This window comes from Carcharodon carcharias, chromosome 34 (genome assembly GCF_017639515.1).
Source record: "Carcharodon carcharias isolate sCarCar2 chromosome 34, sCarCar2.pri, whole genome shotgun sequence".
Taxonomy (NCBI): domain Eukaryota; kingdom Metazoa; phylum Chordata; class Chondrichthyes; order Lamniformes; family Lamnidae; genus Carcharodon; species Carcharodon carcharias.
In genome coordinates, this window is record NC_054500.1 from 11,014,636 (window position 1) to 11,036,902 (window position 22,267).

A 22,267-nucleotide genomic window follows, 5' to 3' on the forward strand; every position below is an offset into this window, starting at 1 on the left:
CAAAGCCTCATTAACAATGTTTCCAACATCTATCGAATGCATGTTGAGAATCATTAAAGGATCATTGGTGTAACTAGCTGCAAGCTGTTCATGAAGAGAAGATGAATTGTGTTTTCCAGAATTGTACATATCAATCCATGATTTAATTATTTACAACGTGAACTGAATATCAACCCTTGTTTGGTTGTGACTGAGGTGTTTTTGTTCCCAAAGGTTTTCCTGTGTAATAAACACAGAAAGTGTTGAAAAAACCCAGCGGGTCTAGCAGCATATGTGGAGAGAGAAACAGAGTGAACACTTCAAGTCCAATATGGCTTCTTCGGAACTGAGCAGAGGTAGAAATGTGATGGGTTTTATGCTGTTGAGAAAGGGGGAGAGGCAGATGGAGCAAAAGGGGAACAAGGCGAAAGAGACAAATGGAAATCGTATCAAAGGAGAGAGCAGAACATGTTCAAGGTAGGCATTCCTGGAAGAGAAGTGGAAGTGAATTAGACACTAAAACAAAACACTGTGGATGCTGGAGATCTGAAATAAAAACAGACAGTGCTGGCTGTGTAATTGTTAGAACAAATATTTGGTGCTTTGGATCAGATACACAGATTTTGCTGTAGAAAGGATCCCATTGAGACAGTTGGAATTTCAGGCTTGTTTCTCTTTACTGTCATTTAGCCCATAGAAAAGGAAACACACTGGGTCAGAATTTGCTGAAAGAAAATAGGTTTGTGAATAATACTCCCAGCTATTAATGTGCAAATCAGCCAGAAACTGGTGGCAGATGAGGATTGCAAACTACCACAGGGTGCTGGCTGATTTGTACCTTTATAGTGGCTAGCTTTGTGAAAATGACGTCTCACACTAAATATTTCCCTGAGTTTCACGAAGTTGCTGTATTTGCAAGTTAATTGTCAATTGAACATACCACAGAAATTTGAGACTTATTAATAATATGAGCACCTGTTGAACAGTGTGATTATTGTTAATGGCTGCCAATCAACCTGTCGAGCCCAGAAAATGAACAATTAAAACTATGGAATCTCATTCCTTCAGGTAGTGAACTATTGGAGACTTTCAAAATGTCAAACTTAAATGCTTTACAATGGCCTTAAAATTATTTATCTCACAGAGGCAGTAATGCCACTGCAGCAAACATTTCAAAAGGATTTAAATGCAATGAGATGCATTTCAGAAGAGAAAGAATTGAAAGATTGCTGGGTTGAACTTTATCAAAAGTCGAAAAAGGCCTAATGTATTTTGCAGCTTCTAAAAAAAATTTTGCTACTAACAATTTTGTTACCTTGCCATTGGACAATGGTTGGCTAACGCCTTAAGTGGGAGCCAAGGCCGAGCACGAAAACATCATGGCAGTGGAATTTCTCTGGGTGCTAAAGGGTGCCAAAATGATTGAGTAGACAGAAATACTGTGGTGGACTACATCAGATGTTAAAATGGTTAAGGAAGTTCACATGAGATGAAGAAGCATAGATTATACTTTGTCTACAGTGTTCTTCATAAGAGTACCTTAAATTCATATGACTCTTCAATGATGACCTCCAATTTGGAATGTTCTCCCAGGATGGGTTTCCCCATTTCTGCAATGCGCCGGGCCTCCTCTTCCTCTGCAGTCAGTTTTTCGTTGGATTCATCTACACACCAGGAAATGGATAGTTGAACATTTCACACGATACGCTCAGTGTTGAGCTGCGCATTTGCATGGCCGCGCAGCAACCTAGAGGAAACTGCAGAGGCCTCATTCTGTCTTGCCGCGCATTATAAAAAAAAACTGGCCTTGCACAAAAAGAAATTTTAAAGGAAACTTTGTTTGAAACCCTATACTTGGCGTGACAGGTCCCATCGCTGTGAACTCATCTATATAAACACCCTAGAATATATATATCAAAACACAGGCTTAGCGCCAGACACATGATATTACCAAAGCTAATTCTCCAGGATCAAAAAGAGATACTTTTTCTTATTTATTCACTCATGGGATGCAGGGGTCGGTGGCTAGACCAGCATTTATTGCCTATCCCTAATTGCCCTGGAGAAGGTCCAGTTGTTTTTCACCAGGGAACTATATATTTGTATAAATGTTATTCGGGACACAGGATGGGGATACATTTATCAGGCCAAGGAATTGGATGGCAAGATTTTTTTTGTTGCCTTATCCTGGTTCAGCCTACTCTATTCCATCCCCACCTTCACTCAATTAAAATGGCAAAAGCATTTGAACTTTCATATTCTCCACACCCTGGGCTAGATTTTACATGGCCCGCCGGATGTGTTTTTGCTGGGGTGGAAGGTGTTGGGCACTTAAAATAGGTTGGGTGGCTAGCTCAAATGAATAATTAAAGGTCAATTAGACTTATTAGCAAGCCTACTGACCTGAATAATAGGTTGCCCACACCCAAATACAGTTGGCATGGGCAGTCAGGTGGGAGTGGACAGGCTGTTTTTTAAGACTTACGTGAGGAAAGGTGGGAAAGAAGTGAGGGCATCCTGTGCGCATAGGGGGCACCCCCCAAGATTTAAACCCCCTTCCTTCTGCACCCCCTCCCCACCAAGGCTCTAGGATCCCTCTCTTGCCTAAAACCCCAGGACTTACCTTTCTGGGGCAGCCTTTGGGCTTCTTCCTGCAGTCCCAACAGTACTCACAACTGAGCTCTGCTGCTGCCTGGACTGATGGAACTGTCAGCCAATCAGATTGGCTGGCAGCTCCTGAAGGCAGGACTTCCTTCCACTGTGGGGTGGGCATCCCACTGTTAAGCAATTTAGCCTACTCGCAGTGTGTTATGGGTGCAGGGCAGACTTTCTTGGCAGGTGTCAGCTTCCGGATTGCTTTCCTTCCAGGAGGAGCCTCCTAGCCATAAAATGCAGCCCCGCTTGTGAATGCCTGATTCTTTAATCAACTGATAACATTCTTATGTAAGGTTAAATTTGAAAGACTTGTAACAATTAGTTGTTGAAATAAACTGATCTAGATGATTTATGTGTTTTTTTTCATATGCCTCAAGGAACAGATTTTTCATAGGTTGTGTGATGGTTGATCAAATTCTACACAAAGGAAAATCATCCTAGGTTAATTGGATAAATAATTCAATATTAGCTGTCACCTTAAAACAACAAGCTCTTGACTAATGATTGCCATAACGCAGTTCCCTAAAGCCATTTAACCAGCAGGTCCGACTGAAATCAGTCATCAGTCACATTATCCCACTTCACGTTCAGTTCATACATGTTGCTGTTGTCTTTTGTTACAAAACAAATAAACTAAATTAACAAAATCAGGGACAAAGTGAAAGGCAGCCCCTTAAAGGAAAACTGCCAAAACAAAAGATAAAATTTAAAGGAAACTTACAAACATTAAATCAAAATGTGATTAAAGGAGTCAGTCAAACACCCCAGTCCCCACAGTACCCACTGAGCACGGAAGGCCTCGACAGTGCCTTCGGGCACCGCGTGTTTCTTCTTCAGGGACACCCGGCCCCAAATGTAACTACGGAAGAGGGGCAGACAGTCCAGATTACCCCCTCAACTGCCTCCTCATTGGACCTGTTATAGGTTGATGTGTACTGATGTTTTATTTTCAAATAATCATTTGTTGAATAGAATCCAGTTAATCCAAAACATCAGATTATCCTGATAAAATCTAAGAGTTTGAATCATGCTGGGGTACTGAACCACTGGTGCTAACTGTTAGTACCTAATAGGTTCTGTTGATGGATCTTAAATACCTAGTAGTCTCAAATAATAAGGTTAACAGGTGTTAGGTATTGCTTGATATGTAACTCTTTCGAGTACAAACACGTTTCCATCTGTTTCAGATGAAGTTACATTGTTTCATAGTTTGCCATTGTGAGAATTGAACTCTTGATACTCTTTTGAGTAAACCTGTTTCCATCTGTTTCAGATGAAGTTACATTGTTTCATAGTTTGCCATTGTGAGATTTGAACTCTTGATCTTGGGGTTACAAACCCAGTACCATAACCACTTGGCTATTTAGGCCAAGCCAAATACATCCATTTAGTAGGCACACCTGAAAGGTGGAATTGAACCACTCTGTTGCTAGACAGCTACAGGTTTGAAGCCTGCAACCCAGACCACTGAGGGTCATCCAGGCTTGCTTGATATGTATATGCAGAAGAGCCAGCCAACAGAGTGGCTCCATCAGAGTGGAGAAGTAAGCTTTGCAGTAAACAGTCTTTACCAGCAACATCCTAGTCTCAATGTCTTCTTCACAGCCAGGTTTGGGAATTTATCTAACACTAACCCATGTTGGAATAATGTACCCCAGTTACTGATTGGTATACCATACCACATCTATTAGTTTGTGGTCGCTTACTGCACCACAAACTCAACTCATTCTGGATGCTATACCACAAATACTGACTCATTCTGGGTTCTGTTCCACACTTACTGACTCATAACACAAAGATAGCTGACATTGTACACATTGTAGATGGAAACATGAAATTACAAAGAGATAGACTAAGTGAATGGGCAAAACCATGGCAAATGGATTTCAATGTAGGCAAATGTGAGGTCATTCACTTTGGACCTAAAAAGGATCAAACAGGGGACTTTCTACATGGTGAAAAGTTAGAAGCAATGGAGGACCAAAGAGACTTGAGGGTCCAGGTAGATCATTAAAACATCATGAACAGGTACAGAAAATAATTTTTAAAAGACTAACGGAATGCTGGTCTTTATATTTAGAGGACCAGAATACAAGGACTAGAAGCCTTGCTTCAAGTTACACAAAGCCCTTGTTCTCTCCTGGAATCCTCTGAGCTGTCCTGGGAACCACACATTAGGTAGGATATGACCTTGGAGGGAATACAGTGCAGATTTACCAGAACAATACCTTTGAATCCAAGGGTTAAATTGCAAGGAGTGATTACACCACTATTGTTGTATTCCCTGGAATTTAGAAAGTTAAGGGGTGATTTGATTGAGGTTTTCAAGATACTAAGTGAGATAGGGTAGATAGAAATTATTTCCGCTGGTGGGGGAGTCTATTACTAGGGGGAAGAGTCGAGTTAGAGCCAGGCCTCTCAGGACTGAAATTAGCAAATCTCTACATACAAAGGTGGTGGATTTTTGGAACTCTCTACAGCAAACAGCTATTGATGCTAGATCAATTATTAATATTAATTTAAGATTGATAGATATCTTATGAATTAAAGGTGTTAAGGGGTATGGGGTAAAGGCAGAAAAATTGAGTTATATCACAAATCAGACATGACCTTGTTGAGTAGTGAAACACATGTAAGGGGATAAGTGGCCTCCAATGGGTCTGATGTTCATTCTGACTACTGTACCTCAAATACTGACTCGTTCTGGGTACAGTATCATAAATACTGTACTTGTGTTGGGACATTAAACCAGGTTTTTGAACTCAGGCAGAGATATTGAACCACATTTGGTAATTCATGCCTGGAGTGCTTAGTGGAAACCACCTCTTACTATTTACCTTATCATAATTATTCATAAACTTGTGGATCTCCATCAGATCACCCCTTAATATCCTTAGCTCCAGTTTAAAAAGCCCTAACTTCTTAAGTTAGATGTTCAATTTCGGTCTGGGGGGTGGGGTGGGGTGGTTGATGGGTGTAACATATTTTAAGCACTGCTACAAAAAGGCACACCTCCTCTCAACCAGGCACAGAGGGACACCCTGATAAACAAGAAAAGGCCTGTAGCCCAGGTACATCAATCTCACCCTATGTCTCATAATAATTTTTTTGTCATCTAATTCAAAGCCAAGATACAAATATAATCTAAAGCATGAATCCACTACAGATAATAGGAAGTTGATAAGTAGGCTAATAAAAGTATAATATACCAGCACTAAATGGCCTTGAATCGATTAAAAGATTTACCGATTTTCCTGATTTTTTTACTACCCAGGGAACTCTAATTCCTTTTGCACATAAGTCATGGAAAATAGGCAGAGACCCATTATGCCAGGTTTCTGCCACCTTATGGTTTCCAGAGCTTCCCTGAGGAAGTGGAATGCAATTGACACAGACCCACTGTTCACATGAAGAAGAAGTAAGAGGAAGCGTTCTAATCCTGCACGTCTCCTCCCCTCTTTAATTATGTGTTCATGCAGTCATGGGGTGCTCCGATGCAGCCCATCCCAACCAAGAAACTAGTGTTGAGGCTGGTGCTGGGATCCTCCTTTAATTAAAGATCTAAAAAGGCTCAGAGCCTGAAGATTACTTTGTTTTTAATATATCTATAGATATTCCTTGGACTTGAAGCCTTCTGGCCATTACTCTGCAGCCACAGTCAGAAGTTCCCAAAGCCGACAGCTGCACATGCATCGAGTGGCAAACCTCTAAAGCCTACAGTTGGTTTTTACTTCCTCCCTCATTTTCTAGCATTTGACCCTGCCAGGGGACAGGCCTACACAGGAGGTTCCCAAACCCAGGCCACTGAAATCTTGTAGATTGATCTGGACCGCACATTTCCAGCATATCTTGCATGTCCAGTATTGGGGTAGAGAGGCCATCGACCCTTGAAAGTTGATCTAGATTGGATGTTGAGACAAGATAAGTCTCCTACCTATTCCCAGCAGACTCATTTGCTTCTTAGGGATCACAGTGGGCAGACATGTAACATAAATTTATCGGGGTCTGGACAAATCAACCAGGAGTCAACTCTCTAATAATTGGACTCTGGATTTTGTCCAAAAGATTGGTACAACATTATACTGACTTAACAAGGTTTGTGTCCAGCAGCTTGTTGTCTCTGCTTACTGCAGGGCGCGCTGAACACAGACTAGAGGAGAGGGTGGGAGGAGTTGAGCCCATTAACCCCACAATAAAGGGAATCAGGTTAGTAGAAACTGACATCTTACCATCAGCCAATAAGAGAGCTGCAGAGAGAGGAAAAAAAGAGTGAAATCCAATGAAATGGTAGCTGAAGACACTGCTACTCCACACAATGAAACAATCTGATCCAGGATGAAACAGTCTTAAAACAACCAAACTTCCACAAAACTACAAGGAATGTTTCTGTGAATTTCTCAATACGGAATATAATGTGGTATCAAAGAATTTTTGCCCCCTAAATTGCTATTTACATGATATCAAGAGGTTCAAGACTGCGATAGACAAACTTTTCGTCTCCAAGGGAATGAAAGGATATGTGGAGCAGGCTTGGAATGTGGAGTTAAAGCCTAAGATCAACCATGATTGTATTTAACGGATCAATGGGTCATATGGTCCACTCGTGCTCCTAGTTCTTGTGTTCTTGTGCGTTCTTGAATAAGTTCCCATCCAAACTGCATTTGCTAAGCTGTAAACACTTGCTAACTGGTTGTGAGTGGGGAGCAAGGCTGTGGCTCCTTTGAAGATATTAAAAATGCCATTCAGTGCCAAAACCAAGAATTCCTGCCCTTGCTCACTGTCAGAATCTGTTTAATGCTGGCTTCACATTCAGCTAAAGCGGTGCCCCTAACTCCTGATCAGTTGAAAATGTCACCAGACAGTACTTTTACAAATAGATCAGTCCCGGTGGTCACACTGAATCGTATCAGACCATAATGGAACTGTCGCCCAACTTGACAACGGGAGTAAAATATAAAGTACTTTGAGTAAAACCAAGGGAGACAATAGCTGATAATATCTATTGATGTTGATAAATACTGGATATAATGAGAATTGTAATGATATTAACTTTCAAAGCACATTGCTTCTTTATAATAATCCTCTGAATCTCAACAATTTGCATGGTGTTTAACACTGATCGTCTATTAGCACAGGACAACATGCAAAGTACATGGCACAGGGAATCCTGTAAAACAGACAGAACGTTGTACTGAAAGCCTTACAGTGAGGATGGTGCATGCAACAGACAGTTGAGGGCCTTATACTGAAGGGATGTAACAGGAAGTGTAAAAAATGAGGGCTTTACACTGAGCTTTGGTGTAACAGACAATGTTATTGCTGGACTACAGGGCGCAACAAAGTGTTATAACTGAGAGCCTTGCAATGACAGAGTGTAACAGAGCTTTTGAGAGCTTTTCAACCAGGATGAGTGTGACAAAGGCACAGTTAGAATTTACAACCTAATCACAGGTGAAGTGCATAACAGAGAAAATGTTATAACTGAGTTTCCTATAACAAAGGTGGAGTGTAACAAAGAGACACTTATAACAGAGTCCTATCATATTGCATTATGATTTCTTCTTTCTGCAAACCTGAAATTCCACGTTTCATCCATCTTGGTTTTTCCAGGACAACATAAAAGTTTTCCTGCTTCTCATACTCTTCATCATCCACAATTTTCACCTGGATTGTCTTCCTGCAAAGGGAGAAAACATGAAAACATGAGAAAACCTGTTGAGCACGAGAACCAACCTGCAAGAGTGGGTGTAGTCTGACAGTAGGAACGTCTGGACCATCAGTAGTGATTGATGCTTTGCAAACTCTAATCCATAGCTTCACATCATCAAAAGCAGATGTGCAGTGAACAACCTATAACAAATTAAAGACACATAGGATGCCAGCCACAGGCACTTGCTTTACATTGGAGTTGTGTAACAGTCGTAGAAGTTACTGACCATGCTGGCATTTCAACTTAAACTGTCTAGCTTAGCTTACCTTGGCTCATAGAGATGCTGAAACTTGGGTTGCCTTTGATTTCCTTTATAGTGCCAATTCATCACCATTTCTATTTGGGGAGGGATATCTGTTTACATCTCTCTCGTTTTAAGTTGTATTTCAGTTATGTTAAGCTCCATAAACTTAAGGTTGTCCAAAACTCTGCCGCCCTTGCCACTATGTCCCGTTCACTCATCACCCTTACATTAGCTCCTAGTTAAGCAATCCTTCGATTTAAAAATTATCTTTGTTTTCAAATGTTTCCATGGCATCGCCCCTCCCTATCTCTGTAATTTCCTGCAGCCCTGCAATCCTACAAGATATACTTCTAACTCTTGCCTCCCAAACATCCCCGATTTTGCAGTCCATATTAGTGGCAGAGCCTTTTATTAGAGTGTTCGGGGTTGAAAGGGTTAATGATGGGACTGGAGAAACAGTACTGCCCACATGATGATGTAAGAGACACATGACCAAGAGTCAAGAGGGAGAATGCTCATGGCTTAGACTGAGTAACATTTAGTCATGTATGTCTGTACATAGTTACGTTTATCCAATAAACCGGTTATGGTTCAGACATAACTATGTCTCAGCAGTTGTTCCTTAGCCAATCACAACCAACATACAACACATTTAGCTCTCAAAACTCTGGAATTCGCTCCCTGAATCACTCCATCTCTCTACCTCACTTTCCTCCTTTAATATGCTGTTTTAAAACCCACATACTTGACATTTGCCCTTGCATCTGTTCATGTGACTCAATGTCACATATTATTTTACACTTCACCTGTGAGTTCCTTGGCATTTTATTCCCATAAAGACATAAAGTAAATACAAGTTGTTGTTGTTGTTGTTATCTAGTGTGAATACATACCTAAATACTTAATGAAATGTAAATATATGAAACATTTGGGCCTTCACACTACTTGTTGAATTTCTGAAGCCAGTTCCCTTAATCCTATGGCGCGTTTGGAGATCTATAGTTTCATGAATTTCCAATACTCTGAATTTCCAAATATTAGGGTGTTTGGAAAGGCCGGTGCAGACACAATGGGCCAACTGGCCTCTTTCTGTGCCATAAACTTTCTACGATGCTATTCTATATTCATTCCCAGGAGTGAAAGGAACCATGGCGTTGTCATATTCCAGCATCTAACCCTCAATAATCAAGTGAAGGTGCCAGTCTGATTCAGGAGCCTAGCCACCGCGTTGAGAATATTCTTTTTAAAAAACAGTTTTGAATATTATTTGTGAGGGCAGAATTTTTCCCCCAGCGTGCAGACACATGCCCGACACACTCCAGTGTAAAATACACACAATGGTGTCGGGTGGGCATCCCGGCATCATTGTGCACTCGCGCAATATTTCAGTCGGTGGGTGCGTGTTATACTTGGAAGTGTGTCCGCCAACAATTCAGAGGGCTATTAAGCCCATTAACAGTGCAATTAACGTGGAATTTTCACTGCCCATCCAACCTTACGGCTGGCAGGCAAGCAAATCGCCAGGCGGCCTTTGCATTTTTCAGGAAACCTCATCCAAGGGCGGGATGAGGTTTCCATCATTAAATTTTAAAAAATGCTTGCAAAGAATTTTCATATTGTATATATTCAGGTGACTGTTTCTGATGCATGGGCATATTTTCCCTGGTTTTAAAATCTTTATTTTTTTGTATTTAAATTTTTCAGCTCCCTGAGGCAGCTCTCTGCCTTCAGGGAGCTTTCATTCTGTGCTCCCCTGCGCCTCAATGACTTCAGCGCTCGGCCTCCTCCCACCCCCAACTCCAACAGCGCTGATTGTATCAGCGCATGCTTTACGCTGGCTGGCCATTAATTGGCCAGCCAGCATGAAATCGTGGTCGGGGGCCAATCACAGTCACCAGTCCGTTTCCCAACTGCTCCTGGGCCCACTGATTGTGCCCGTCCGCCGAGCTGAAAATTCAGGCCTAAGATTTTTATTAACAGGCCGTTTTCTCCAGGAGTATTCAAGGTTAAGGTCAATGAAATAAAATAAAGCAATTGGAAATTTATATAAAAAAAGTTTATGTGTTTTTGACCTAGAAAATTCAATACCAAAGAAAGCAAGTGAGTTGGATTTGGGCACGAGTGAGTTTTGAATGCAGTCTGGGAAATCCTATACTGAAAGGACAATTAAGATACAGGAAGGATACGGAAAGACCCAATAGAATGATACCAGAAATGAGAAGTTATAGTTATGAATATGAGCTTGAAATATTGGGTATTTTTTCATGAAAAGGTGAAGATTAAGGAGAATATCAAAATGATAGATTCTGAGAGGATCAACAGTGAAACTGTTGAATGGGTAGCATGGGGGCATGGACTGAGAACTGTATTGGGAAGGAATATATTTTCAACACAGGGTTATTAGAACATAGATTTCTTTACACCAACTGACTATTTAACCACAACTATAAGACAATGTAAAGATCACTGGACAAGTATTTGAATAGGAAAAATATAAAAGCATAGATGTATAGGATGGGAAATGGAGTTTGAATCAACAGCTTTAGTTATGGCATCCTTCTGTGCTGCATTTTGAAATGGGCTGATTTTAACTGAGACAGCACACTATCACTGCAAGAAGTGAACCCCATTTACAGTTGCTTCAAGGACCCAACTATAGAAAGGAGACCAAAAACAAGTCAAGGCAAGGGCCTTTTTGGATTCAATATAACTAACACAGTGGGGAATTGGAAAAATAACAGGACTTAAAGCAGGTAAACATCAAGGTTCTTACAAATTCCACCCTAGGTTATTTAGAAAAGTAGGTGAGAGAACTTCAGAAGTAAACATTAGTCTTAAATCTTTCAAGTCTCCCCAAACTGGGAATTGTACTGTTAAATTGGAATGTGGCTAATGTCACTCTATAAAGGGTGGGAGAGAGAAACCTGGTTACAGACCTATCAGTTCAACATTAGTTGTGTGGAGGGGGCTAGAATCTGTCTATGAAAAAAAAATTGTTTTGAACAAATATGAGCCAACATGGCTTTGTTAAGGGTAAACCATGTGTGAATAATTGAGTTGAATTTTCTGAAGAGATCATTAATTGGGTAAATAAGGGAGTGGCTGATATGTTATCTAAAATAAATTTGATAAGATTCCACACAAGGAACTGATAGCAAAAATGAGAATGCATAGAATTGGTGATAGTCTTTTAAATTGGGTTGAGAATGGATTGTGAAAGGAGACAGAGAGTAAAGGGTACTCTCAATTGGCAGGATATGACAAATGGTGTTTCCCAGACATCTGTTCTGCTTCTCAACTTTTCATCATATTTATCTAACGAAGGAATAGATACTGATATATCAGTGCAATATTTAACATAGGCAACGGAGTCTCACCCACCGTCTGGAAAGCTGGTAGGAGCCCTGTGTCACCTACCTACAGGAAGGCCTGCCACATTATGTGTCAATCAGGCACTTATCTGGGCAGCAGCAGGATTTCCCTGGGATCAAGGACCCTGGAGGAGGAAACCTGCCTCCTGAGAGCTGCCATCAATCAGAGGCCGGCAGCTGTGCATTGCTCCGCAGTGCCACTAGGGAGGCAGTGGCTGCTAATGATAATGCACCCACCTGAAGCCGAGTATCATTGATAGACACAAGTAACAAATGAATGATGGCAGGAAGAGTGTCATGAGGTGGGGGTCAGAGGGGAGGCAGGGCAGCAGGTTCAGCAGCAAGGGAGTGGCTCTCAGTGGGCTCTCTTTTCCCAATGCCAGGTCCCTCAATCAGGTACTGAGTGCCTTTGAATGAGGGACTACCCCCACCCCACTGCCCCAGGAAACCCGCAAGCAACACCAAGAAAGTCTGCTTGTCAGACTCCCTGCATGGAGAGTCCCCCACCTACCACTGGGTGAACACCAGTGGCAGCAGGATGAGGTTTAAGTGGCTTTAATTGCCCACTTTAGGGTCTCAATTGGCAGTGGGGCAGGAAAGCCATTCACAAGTCTTCCTGCCACAGAGTTAATCAGGTCAGAGGCAGGAAGGTACTGAGGTCCCCACCTGCCATTCTCCCACCTGATTAAATATCCACTCGCCACAAGGGAGGACATTAAGTTCCACCTGAAGTTTGCACTTGAGACTAGGTGTTGAGGAACAAAGTGATTTAGGAATCCAACCAACAAATCATTAAAGACCCATAGATAGGTATGATTAATGAATTGTTGGCCTTGACCTCAGAATGCTGGAATATAAAGGAGAGGAAGCTCAGCTTCAGTTGTATCGAGCCTTGGTCAGACCCCATTTGGAGTAACTGTGTTCAATTCCAGACACTGCACCTCAGGAAGGATACAGTGGCCTTGGAGGGGGTACAATGCAAATTCACCAGGTCAATATCAGGCTGAGAGGTTAAATTATGAGGACAGGTCACACAAACTTGGCCTGAATCCCCTTGAGTAAGAAGGTTGAAGTGATTTGTTCGAGATGTTTAAAATGTTGAAGGATTTGATAGTGTGGATACCAAGCAATGATTTCCTCTGGTGACAGAGCCAAGTGCAAGAAGACATCAGCCTAAAATTAAAGCTAAACCATTCAGGAGTGAAATCAGTACTTTTCACACAAACGTTAGGAGAAATTTGTAATTCTCTTCCTCAAGAGGCTGGGGATACTGGTCATTTGGAGCTTTTAAGATTAAGATCAATAGACTTTTGTTAGTTAAGGGTGTCAATGCTGGGAAATGAACCAAAGTTGGGAATTGAAGATAAGATGCAGATAGCAATGATCTAATTGAATGGTGCAGATAGCAATGATCTAATTGAATGGTGCAGCAGGTCTGAATGGGGCTGAATGGCCTGCTCCTGCTCCTATCATGGGTCCCAGAGCAGCCATCAAAGACAGTGGAAAACAAGGGCCTTCATCCTATAGATTCTCGATGGACCTACCACAGATTGACAGCACGTTGACATGGACAGAGGGAGACATCGGGGCCTATAGGTCACAGTCTCCACTTGAGTGATACTCAATGCACCCCATCCTAATGCTAACAAAAAATGTCTTTTGAGAAGCATGTTACTGCAACTTCATTCCAGGGAAGATGCCTGACATATAATAAGGTTTGCAAATTGGCCATGTAAGAATCCCCAACAGCACAAAGTTCTGTGTTCCATGACACTATATCGTCGACAAACTTTGCAGAGCTGATAGGACTTTCTCTGCTCTGTTACCTATTTGAAAATCAAGACTGAACATAAAACTGCCTGGGGTGTACGCTTGGATTGATACATTAGAGAATTGAGAGTGTTGATGCCTAATAATATGTTCGACTTTCAAGAGCTATTGTTGCAAAACAAACACTGATCTCTAGTGTCCTCTTTATTTCAGTCAAATTAATAATGTTTCACTGTGGGAATGTCCTATTTTTCTAATCTCAGGGAACACATTCTGCAGTAAGTGTAGGCATCATTGACTTTTGTTGTAGTAGCACTCTGTAATTAGAGTGGGGGCGGTTGTTAATTGAAAGTGATTTGTGTGTGCATACACATGCTTCTCCATTCTAATTCCATCGAGGAAAGAGACATCTGAAAACTTTGAGGTCTTAACCCACCCACAAGAGTATTAATCTATTGTGGCAGGGAGAATCTCATTTCAATAATGGACTCACAGGAGACTGTTATTAAATGGAGGAAAACACATTGTCATAAATTACCCATTACAGTCCATCAACAACAAACTAGGAGCCAGTCACAGAGTCTTGAGATATATGTTTACCCATCTGCCTTAGAGTCACCCTTTGGCTTTGTGAGATCATATTGAGACATTGACATCGACAAACCCAGAGAAGCACTGATCTCTCCACTGATCCTTCAGAAACTCAACCTTCACATTCAGATCATTCAGATGAGACGAGAACAGAGCACATGTTAACCCACACTCTCCATCCTATCAGCCTCAGTTTCATTAAGATTACAACTTCTTCGGTTCTTCCTCTTCACTTCCCATCCCACAATCATTGTGCCTGAAAGGTTAGTGCTTAGGTTCCCAGGAAAGGCAGCTCAACCCCAAAAGACGAGGAGCTGCTGTAGCTACCCAGTGAGGAGAATGGTTTTTGTCTAACTGATGACGGAAGAGGGCCAGTACAGCAATGCTAACACTCATGATTAATCATTTTTATTTCCCTGTGAATTCTATGCATAATGACCATCTCCAACAAGAGAGAATCTAACCATCGCCCCTTGACACTCAATGGCATTACCATTGCTGAATCCCTCACTATCAACATTCTGGGGATTGCCATTGACCACTTGATTGGCACCCCATCCACCACCCTAAACATTCACTCCCTCCACCACCAACACACAGTGGCAACAGTGTGTACCATCTACAAGATGCACTGCAGCAACTCATCATGCCCCCTTTGACAGTATCTTCCAAACCCGCAACCTCTATCAGCTAGAAGGACAAGGGCAGCAGACTCATCGGAACACCACCACCTGCAAATTCTCTTCCAAGCCACACACCATCCTGATTTGGAAATATATCACCATTCTTTCACTGTTGCTGGGTCAAAATCCTGGAACTCCCTCCCTAACAGCACTGTGGGTGTACCTATGCCACATGGACTGCAGCAGTTCAAAAAGACAGCTCACCACCACCTTATCAAGGGCAATTAGGGATGGGCAATAAATGCTGGCCTAGCCAGTGAGCTCACATCCCATGAAAGAATAAATAAAAAATGAAAAATTGTTAGTAAAATGAGAAGTATTGGCAATATTGTTGATGTCTCTATGACTGTAATCACAAAATGCCACATTAACAAAAGTCAGTGTAACTAAGCTCTACGCCTACACACACTGCAGACTTTGTACTTTGGCATCATTGCTTCCTCCTCAATCAAAATTTGTACTGAGTGTACTTGTAAACAGAGACTAACATCTCAGGAATGTTTCGGTGGTTATGTCTGCAGAATGATGCATCTCATCTAAACATAACCGGTGATATAAATATCTTTTTACAAAAACAAGCTTTTAGGCTCCAGATTTACATTATTTATGGTTTCAAGATCCAAACTCAGCATATTAATCCTTTGAGATGTACAACACATTGGCCTTCTCACAAATAGCGTTCTAATATATTTCCCTTGGGAAAGAAAAGGCTTTGAAGCGACACAATTGAAGTTTTTACAGTGAAGATGATTGACAAAGCTGATCGAAGCAAAGTGAGCTTCCTTCACCTTGTTACTTTGTCCTCAACCCTGAAAAGCCTTCTGCAAACCTATCCTTTTAGCCAAACCACCTCTGCATCTTTCTCTTTTGTGAAGCACCTTGGAATGGTTTCTCTGTTGCTGTAGCAATGCAAGACTTTGTTACGATGAAGAAGTCAAACACCAAGGGTACCTGATCACCGCAGTGACAGTGCTGGCTTTCCCAACATTAGCTATGCCATAATGTAATTATTTAGCCATCTGGCTGGAAGTCTTGTGACTAGGTAAATTTTTGTGTTGTATAATGCTTTTGACCTCTCAAACCACAGGACCAGATATCTCTTCACCAATCATACTACTCATCAGCAGTGACTTGTTTCTGCCAGTGGGTTCTCCTCAGAGTTTATCCTAGACTCACTTTAAGCAATGATGTGGGATACATACTTTATTTTATATACCCGTTTCCTACTATATTATGAACATAAGAGCATAGGAGCTAGGAGTAGGTCATTCAGCCCATTTAGCCTGCTCCGCCATTCAAACAGATCATGGCTGATCATCTACCTCTGCGTCATTTTTCCCATACTATCCCCATATCCCTTGATAGTATCCAGAAATCTATCAATTTCTGTCTTGGGCATACTCAATGATTGAGCTTCCACAGCCCTCTGGGGTTGAGAATTCCAAAGATTCAGCACCCTCCAAGTGAAGAAATTTCTCCTCATTCCAGTCCTAAATGGCCTACCCTTTATTCTGAGATTTTTTAAATTTATTTTTGACTAGCAGGTGCCTGCAACTGAGAATGGCTATGTAGCCTGTTCCCTCTCATCTCCCAATTTCTCTGAACATTAGAACTGGGGTTCTGAATGGGCTCCTAGGCTTCAGAAGCATAGCTCTTCAGAAGAAAGATCTTGTATTTATTCAACCCCTTTCACAACCTCAGGATGTCCCATAGATTCACAGCTAATTAAGTATTTTCAAAGTGTTGTTAATGTTTTAGTTTAGGAAACACAGCAACCTATTTGCACACATCAAGCTCCAACAAACAGCAAGGTAATAATGACAAGATAATCTGTCTGATGTTGATTAATGGATAAATATTGGCCGGGACAGTGAAAACTCCTCTGCTCTTATACAAAAGCAAAATACTGCAGATGCTGGAAATCTGAAATAGAAACAGAAAGTACTGAAAAAACTCAGCAGGTCTGGCAGCATCTGTGGAGACAGAAATAGAGTTAACATTTCGAGTCCATTGTGACTCTTCTTCAGAACACTCCAGCTCTCCTTTGAAGTAGTACCATGGGGTCTATCTTACTTCCACATAAGAGGTAAAACAGAGTTTTGGGTAAACATCAAATTCAAAGCTGGCACCTCTAACAGTGCAGCACACCCTCAGTATTGCACTAGACGTCAGCCTAGATTTTGTACTCCAGTCTCTGGAGTGGACATGAACCCATGACCTTCTAACTCAGAGGCATGAGACATGGCTGACATACCTATTACTGAAAACTGTCCCAACCAATGCCAGGGAAAGACAACATCATCATACCTATAGGCTGACAACAAGCTGGCAATGATAGATCTACTCTACATTGAGCCTAGCATTCTAGAACTATATATTTGTATTCTGCCTCTATATCAACATCTTTACCTGCAAAGATACTAGGTAAACAGTGACAATTAATTTGCATCTGACCCTATAGTTTTTGCAAATATTGGTTTCATTTGCTGTGCATGTAAATTATGCCCTGATTTATCCATCTTAGGATATCAGAGAAGCCAATGGTTAACTAATGACAAGCAGTGCTGGCTAATGGGAGAGCTCACTGTTCATTTGTGTAGGAACACTCACAGAATAGGGGGAGATGATGCCATAGTGGTAATGTCACTCGACTAGTAATCCAGAGGCCCAGATTAATCCTCTGGTGAGAATGTTCTTCCTGACGAACAATATCAGGAAGCTCTTTTGCCTACATTAGCATGTCATTTATGCTCATTCAGAAGGTCACCTCGCCAGCACTAAGTTCCACTGCCAAATTAAATTCCCAGCCAGTGAGAAATTAGAACATTCACTTTTGTGACTGCACATAAGTGGCGTGCACCTGGGAGGTAGACTTCATCCATGATTAACAGTGAGTTGCCGCTGCATTGTCCTATTTGGGGAACACCTGTAAGTGCCAGTGTATGCTTGAGACTGAGTGGTGGCAGTGCAAGTTGCGTGGAGGATGACCGACAAAGGGAGGAAAGGAGGCAGGCTTAGTGGGGAAGGGTGGAGCAGTGGCCGGGTAAAGGTGGAAGGCATAGTGAAGGCTGGCCTTTAAATATAGCGCCCGGACCTTCGACCTGTGAGGTAACGGCAGGGATGGCAAATTCTTGCCCATCTCGAGAGTCAGCTAGCTCCTCAGGGATGCATGTTATGAGCTGAACAGCAAGTGATCATGCATGGCCAGCCCCCCTCTCCCAGTGGAAATCACTCCCACTTCTGCACCCACAACTGAACTTTGATAGGCTCCTGAACGGAAGGTTCCAGCCCATGAAACTATCAATGATTGTTGTAAAAGCCAATCTGGTTCACTGTGCCCTTGAGGGAAGGAAATCTGCCATCCTTATCGGGTGTGGCCTACATGTGACTCCACATCCAGAGCAATGTGGTTGATTCTTAACTGCCCTCTGAAATGGCCTAGCAAGCCACTCTGTTCAAGGGCAATTAGGGATGGGCAACAAATGCTGGCCTTGCCAATGATACCCACATCCCATGAAAGGTTTAAGAAAAAAAGAGCTATCATACCCATAGCAAAGTTCCCAATAATGTACATGTAATGCATATACAATGCAAGTGACTGTGTTGCCTATTAACACTATGCATTGTTGCTATCGCTAAGAAAATGGCTTCTTTTTAATGACCAGAAACAATGAAATGCCAATTTACTTATTAGATAAGTCAGCCAGGTACTCATCAGTCAAGAACAATAAACAGTGGAAATATTTATTCATATAATCATGATGCCTTTCAAGGGGGCTCAGTAAAATTGCTGAATTTCACTGCGATATGATAACGATGTTGGTGTAGACTGGAGATGACCAATCACGCAGTCATGGTATTTGCATTTTCTTCACAAAAAAGAGCTAATTTTGTTGCGTTGGGTAACAGCCTATTGGCTTGGCTAACACTGTCATTTTCAAGTAAAGGCTAAGTATTTAGCATCCATGGGGGACTCGACTGTGCAGCTATTATTTTCCTGACTTCAGTAAGAACAAATCTAAGCAAAAGAATGAAAGATCACTGCTTAAACAAACATCGAGAAAAAAAACCTTTTTGAAATATTGTTTTTAATCGGATCATTTTCATAAAATGATGGATTTTGCAGTTTACCACACCTGCAGTCGCTGGTTTTTTCCAGCTGTCCTCTATATTACAGGCACCCATTATATCAAACCTAGTATCAGGGGTGGGTTTGTTTTCAATTCCCAGTTTTCTCTCATGTCATTAAATAATAGTTTCACATTTATTAAAACACACAGTGCAGTTCACTCACTGCCCACGCACAGACTTGATGAATGGATTCAGAAGAGCCTGCTGTCACAGGGACAAGGCTCTTATGGTTCCATAAACTGGCACCATAAATGTTCCATTTTGATAACTTCACAATATTAGGAGCCATGGTTGATTTTCCATAGGCAACTTTCAGGCAGTACACACAGATTTTCGAGGTTCTTCTTTGCTCCAATTATTGTTGTTTTTGGTGAATTTCTGCAAGAGTTCCACTCTTAGTTCACTGCAACTTCAACGGTTGAGCTTAAAAGACAGGATGACAGCAGAGACAGAGGCAGAGAGTGGGGAGCAAAGAGAGATAGAGAGAGAAAAAGGGAGGGACAGACAGAGAGGGAGAGAGAGAGAGAGAAAGGGAGGGACAGACGGAGAGAGTGTTTAGGTTTTGAAAATGCAATCTTACTAACCTTAGCCATAGTCATGTGACTGCCATGAGGCAAGCTGGCTGTAGGCTGCCATTTCTGCTCAGTTCAATAAAGCCTCTCACTGAGATAGATGACTGAGACTGATGAAGACTGCTGTCCTTATACATGAAACATGGTGTCAGGAAGTGAAGAAAAATTAGATTTTTGAGTCCAGGAAATTATGCAGAGAAGGCACTAAGAACCCAGGAACACAGAAAGGTGCAACTCTACAAAAAAAAAAGCTGCTGAAAAAAAAGGACAAAACAAAAGCACACACAGGCTGCAGGTAAAATGCTGGCTGCTGAGAGAAGACACAGTTAAGAAAGACACACAGAAAAGTTTCAATCTGCAAACAGCTACTGCAACAGGACAAAGGAAAAGCAGACATGAAAAGACGCAAGGAACGCAAGCAAAGGCTGCAAGAAAATTGCTGAAAGAGTAAAAACGTCTGCAGTAAAGTTTCCATCCCCAGTAACATTGAATGGTAATACTTGGCAAAACTGGCAGTTTTTCCATTTACAATGACACAACTATGAGATTGCAACAGACTTAATTAACAAGCCTGAACCAATAAGAGTGGCCACACTTTTAACACTGTTGGGAAGGGACTGCTGTTAAGTATATACCATTCTAAATCCAAACGACGAGGAAAGAAAATAGACAGAAGAGATTTTTAATGCACATTTTAAACCTCAAGTGAATGTTACATATGAATGATATGTATTCAACACTAGAGTTCAGGGTGAAAACGAGACCATTGAACAGTACGTGACTGCGGTAATACACTTGGAAGAATCATGTGAATTCAGACAGTTAGAGGATGATCTGATTAAAGATAGATTGGTCTTAGGTATGAGAGACCTCTCGGTGAGAGCAAGTCTCCTGAAAGATGAGAAGCTGACGCTATAAAAAGCGATATATGTGCTTCGAAACATGGAAGCCGTGAAAGGTCAGCTACAGTGTATGTATGGCAAAGCAGACCAGAAGATACATTCTGCTGACAGACAGTCCAAACCAAAAGAGCGGAACAATCACAGACAAAGGGCAGGATGCAATTACTGCAGAAGACAGTATGCACAGGAAAAGAAGGATTGCGTGGGGAAAGCAGTGTTTTAATTGCAAGAAACAGAATCAATTCGCACACAAGTGCCTGGCCAGAAAAAAGCAAAACAAGCCTATACAGATGGCCACGGGAGAAATATCAGCATTCGAGTCTGAAGAACTATATACCATACTGCAGATTGGTTCAGTCAAGTCTATAGGAGATAAATAGTTTGTGACTGTTACCATGATGACCACAGAGGGAGAGTATCAGGTGAACAAAAAATGCCAAATTGACACAGGTGAGTAATACAACATAATGACCTTCACAGATCTGTGTGAGGTGGCTCAACATGGCGATCCGAAAACGAAGTCCTCGATAGTGAGGCTATATGATGGCACGATACTCATACCAAGAGAATAGAGAGAGAAAAAGGAAGGGCGGGACAGACAGAGCGAGAAAGAGAGGAAAGGGAGGGATGGATAGCGAGCTCTTCTGTTAAAGTTACAGCCCATGACTGTGAGATCACAGTGGAAATTCACATCTCTTGTTCCTTTTTCATATGTGTGTTCCCCCTCTTGAGTTTCCACAAGCTGTAACTGGACCAACTAAAAGCTTGAGCTGTCAATTTGCTTTCCCATCAGCTCCATTTGTACATCTGACCACCATGTTCTAGAGTGACTTGACCTTGTGCACATACTCTTGTCTCTTTCCAAGGTGCTCCCTATGTGCAGAATAGCACGCTGTGATGCAGCACTATCTTTGAAATAACATATGTTTGTGTTTGATATCTCACTCAGAGAGGTTATAAGGCTGGCTGGTTGCATACTGTTAGAATACTGCCACAGATAGCAGGAGACAATGATGGCCAGACTGCACGCCCACACCGTTTGGCAGCTGCTTGGGCAAGGGTTTGGTATCCGACTGGACCTGCTTTCAGAGAGGAGTTAATACAGAAGCAGAATAAATTCAGAACATCCACTGAATCTGCCTGCAGCAGCTGTCAGAGGAATATCTTCACAGTTCTAGCGAAGGGATTTACCCAAATGCAAACTTCCACAGGGAAATCTTAATGCTTCTCTTCAGGCAACACCAGAGTAGCAAAGTTGGATTGGGTTTCCCTGAAGGACCGGGTACTCTTGTAATTAACACCACTGGAGTATTCAGTTGACGGGACGTGCACTGCCAGCTTTGACAGAGTAGGTGAAAGGGTGGGTCACGCCCACATGAGAAGCAGCAACTGGATTAATTGTGTGCAGTTGGGAAGGCCTGGACCCAAGGGCATGATATTCAACTTTCCTTTCCAGTAATTTCCCTCAAAAAGGATTGGGGAGTTGTTAATAGGCAAAAGAATGAATGAACATGAATTTATATAGCTTCTTTTACAACCTCAAGATGTCCCAAAACGCTTTAGGAACATCTGAGCAGGACTTTCCTGCACTATCCCAAATCTCTTGATGTCATTATTATCCCGACACAGTCTCCTCAGTCTCTCCTCATAAAACAATCC

At 41.8% G+C, this 22,267-nt stretch overlaps 1 protein-coding gene and 1 non-coding gene across 3 annotated transcripts in view; both read right to left on the reverse strand.

Annotated features, from left to right (window-relative positions):
- The window catches only part of LOC121272725 (sodium/calcium exchanger 3-like), a 333,282-nt gene that overhangs the window by 33,245 nt on the left and 277,770 nt on the right, over positions 1-22,267 (reverse strand). Inside the window, exons 3-5 of one of the 2 annotated variants that reach the window (XM_041179498.1) lie at positions 8,208-8,311; positions 6,864-6,881; positions 1,519-1,643 (exon numbers count right to left, since the gene is read on the reverse strand). In XM_041179498.1, the coding sequence (XP_041035432.1) occupies positions 1,519-1,643; positions 6,864-6,881; positions 8,208-8,311 (247 nt within the window). Of the gene's footprint in view, positions 1-1,518; positions 1,644-6,863; positions 6,882-8,207; positions 8,312-12,005; positions 12,026-22,267 lie in introns of those variants that run through there. The other variant, XM_041179499.1, reaches the window with a different exon arrangement.
- Positions 4,032-4,118, reverse strand: trnastop-uca. Its single transcript has one exon. It is a non-coding gene; the product is annotated as a tRNA-Sec (tRNA).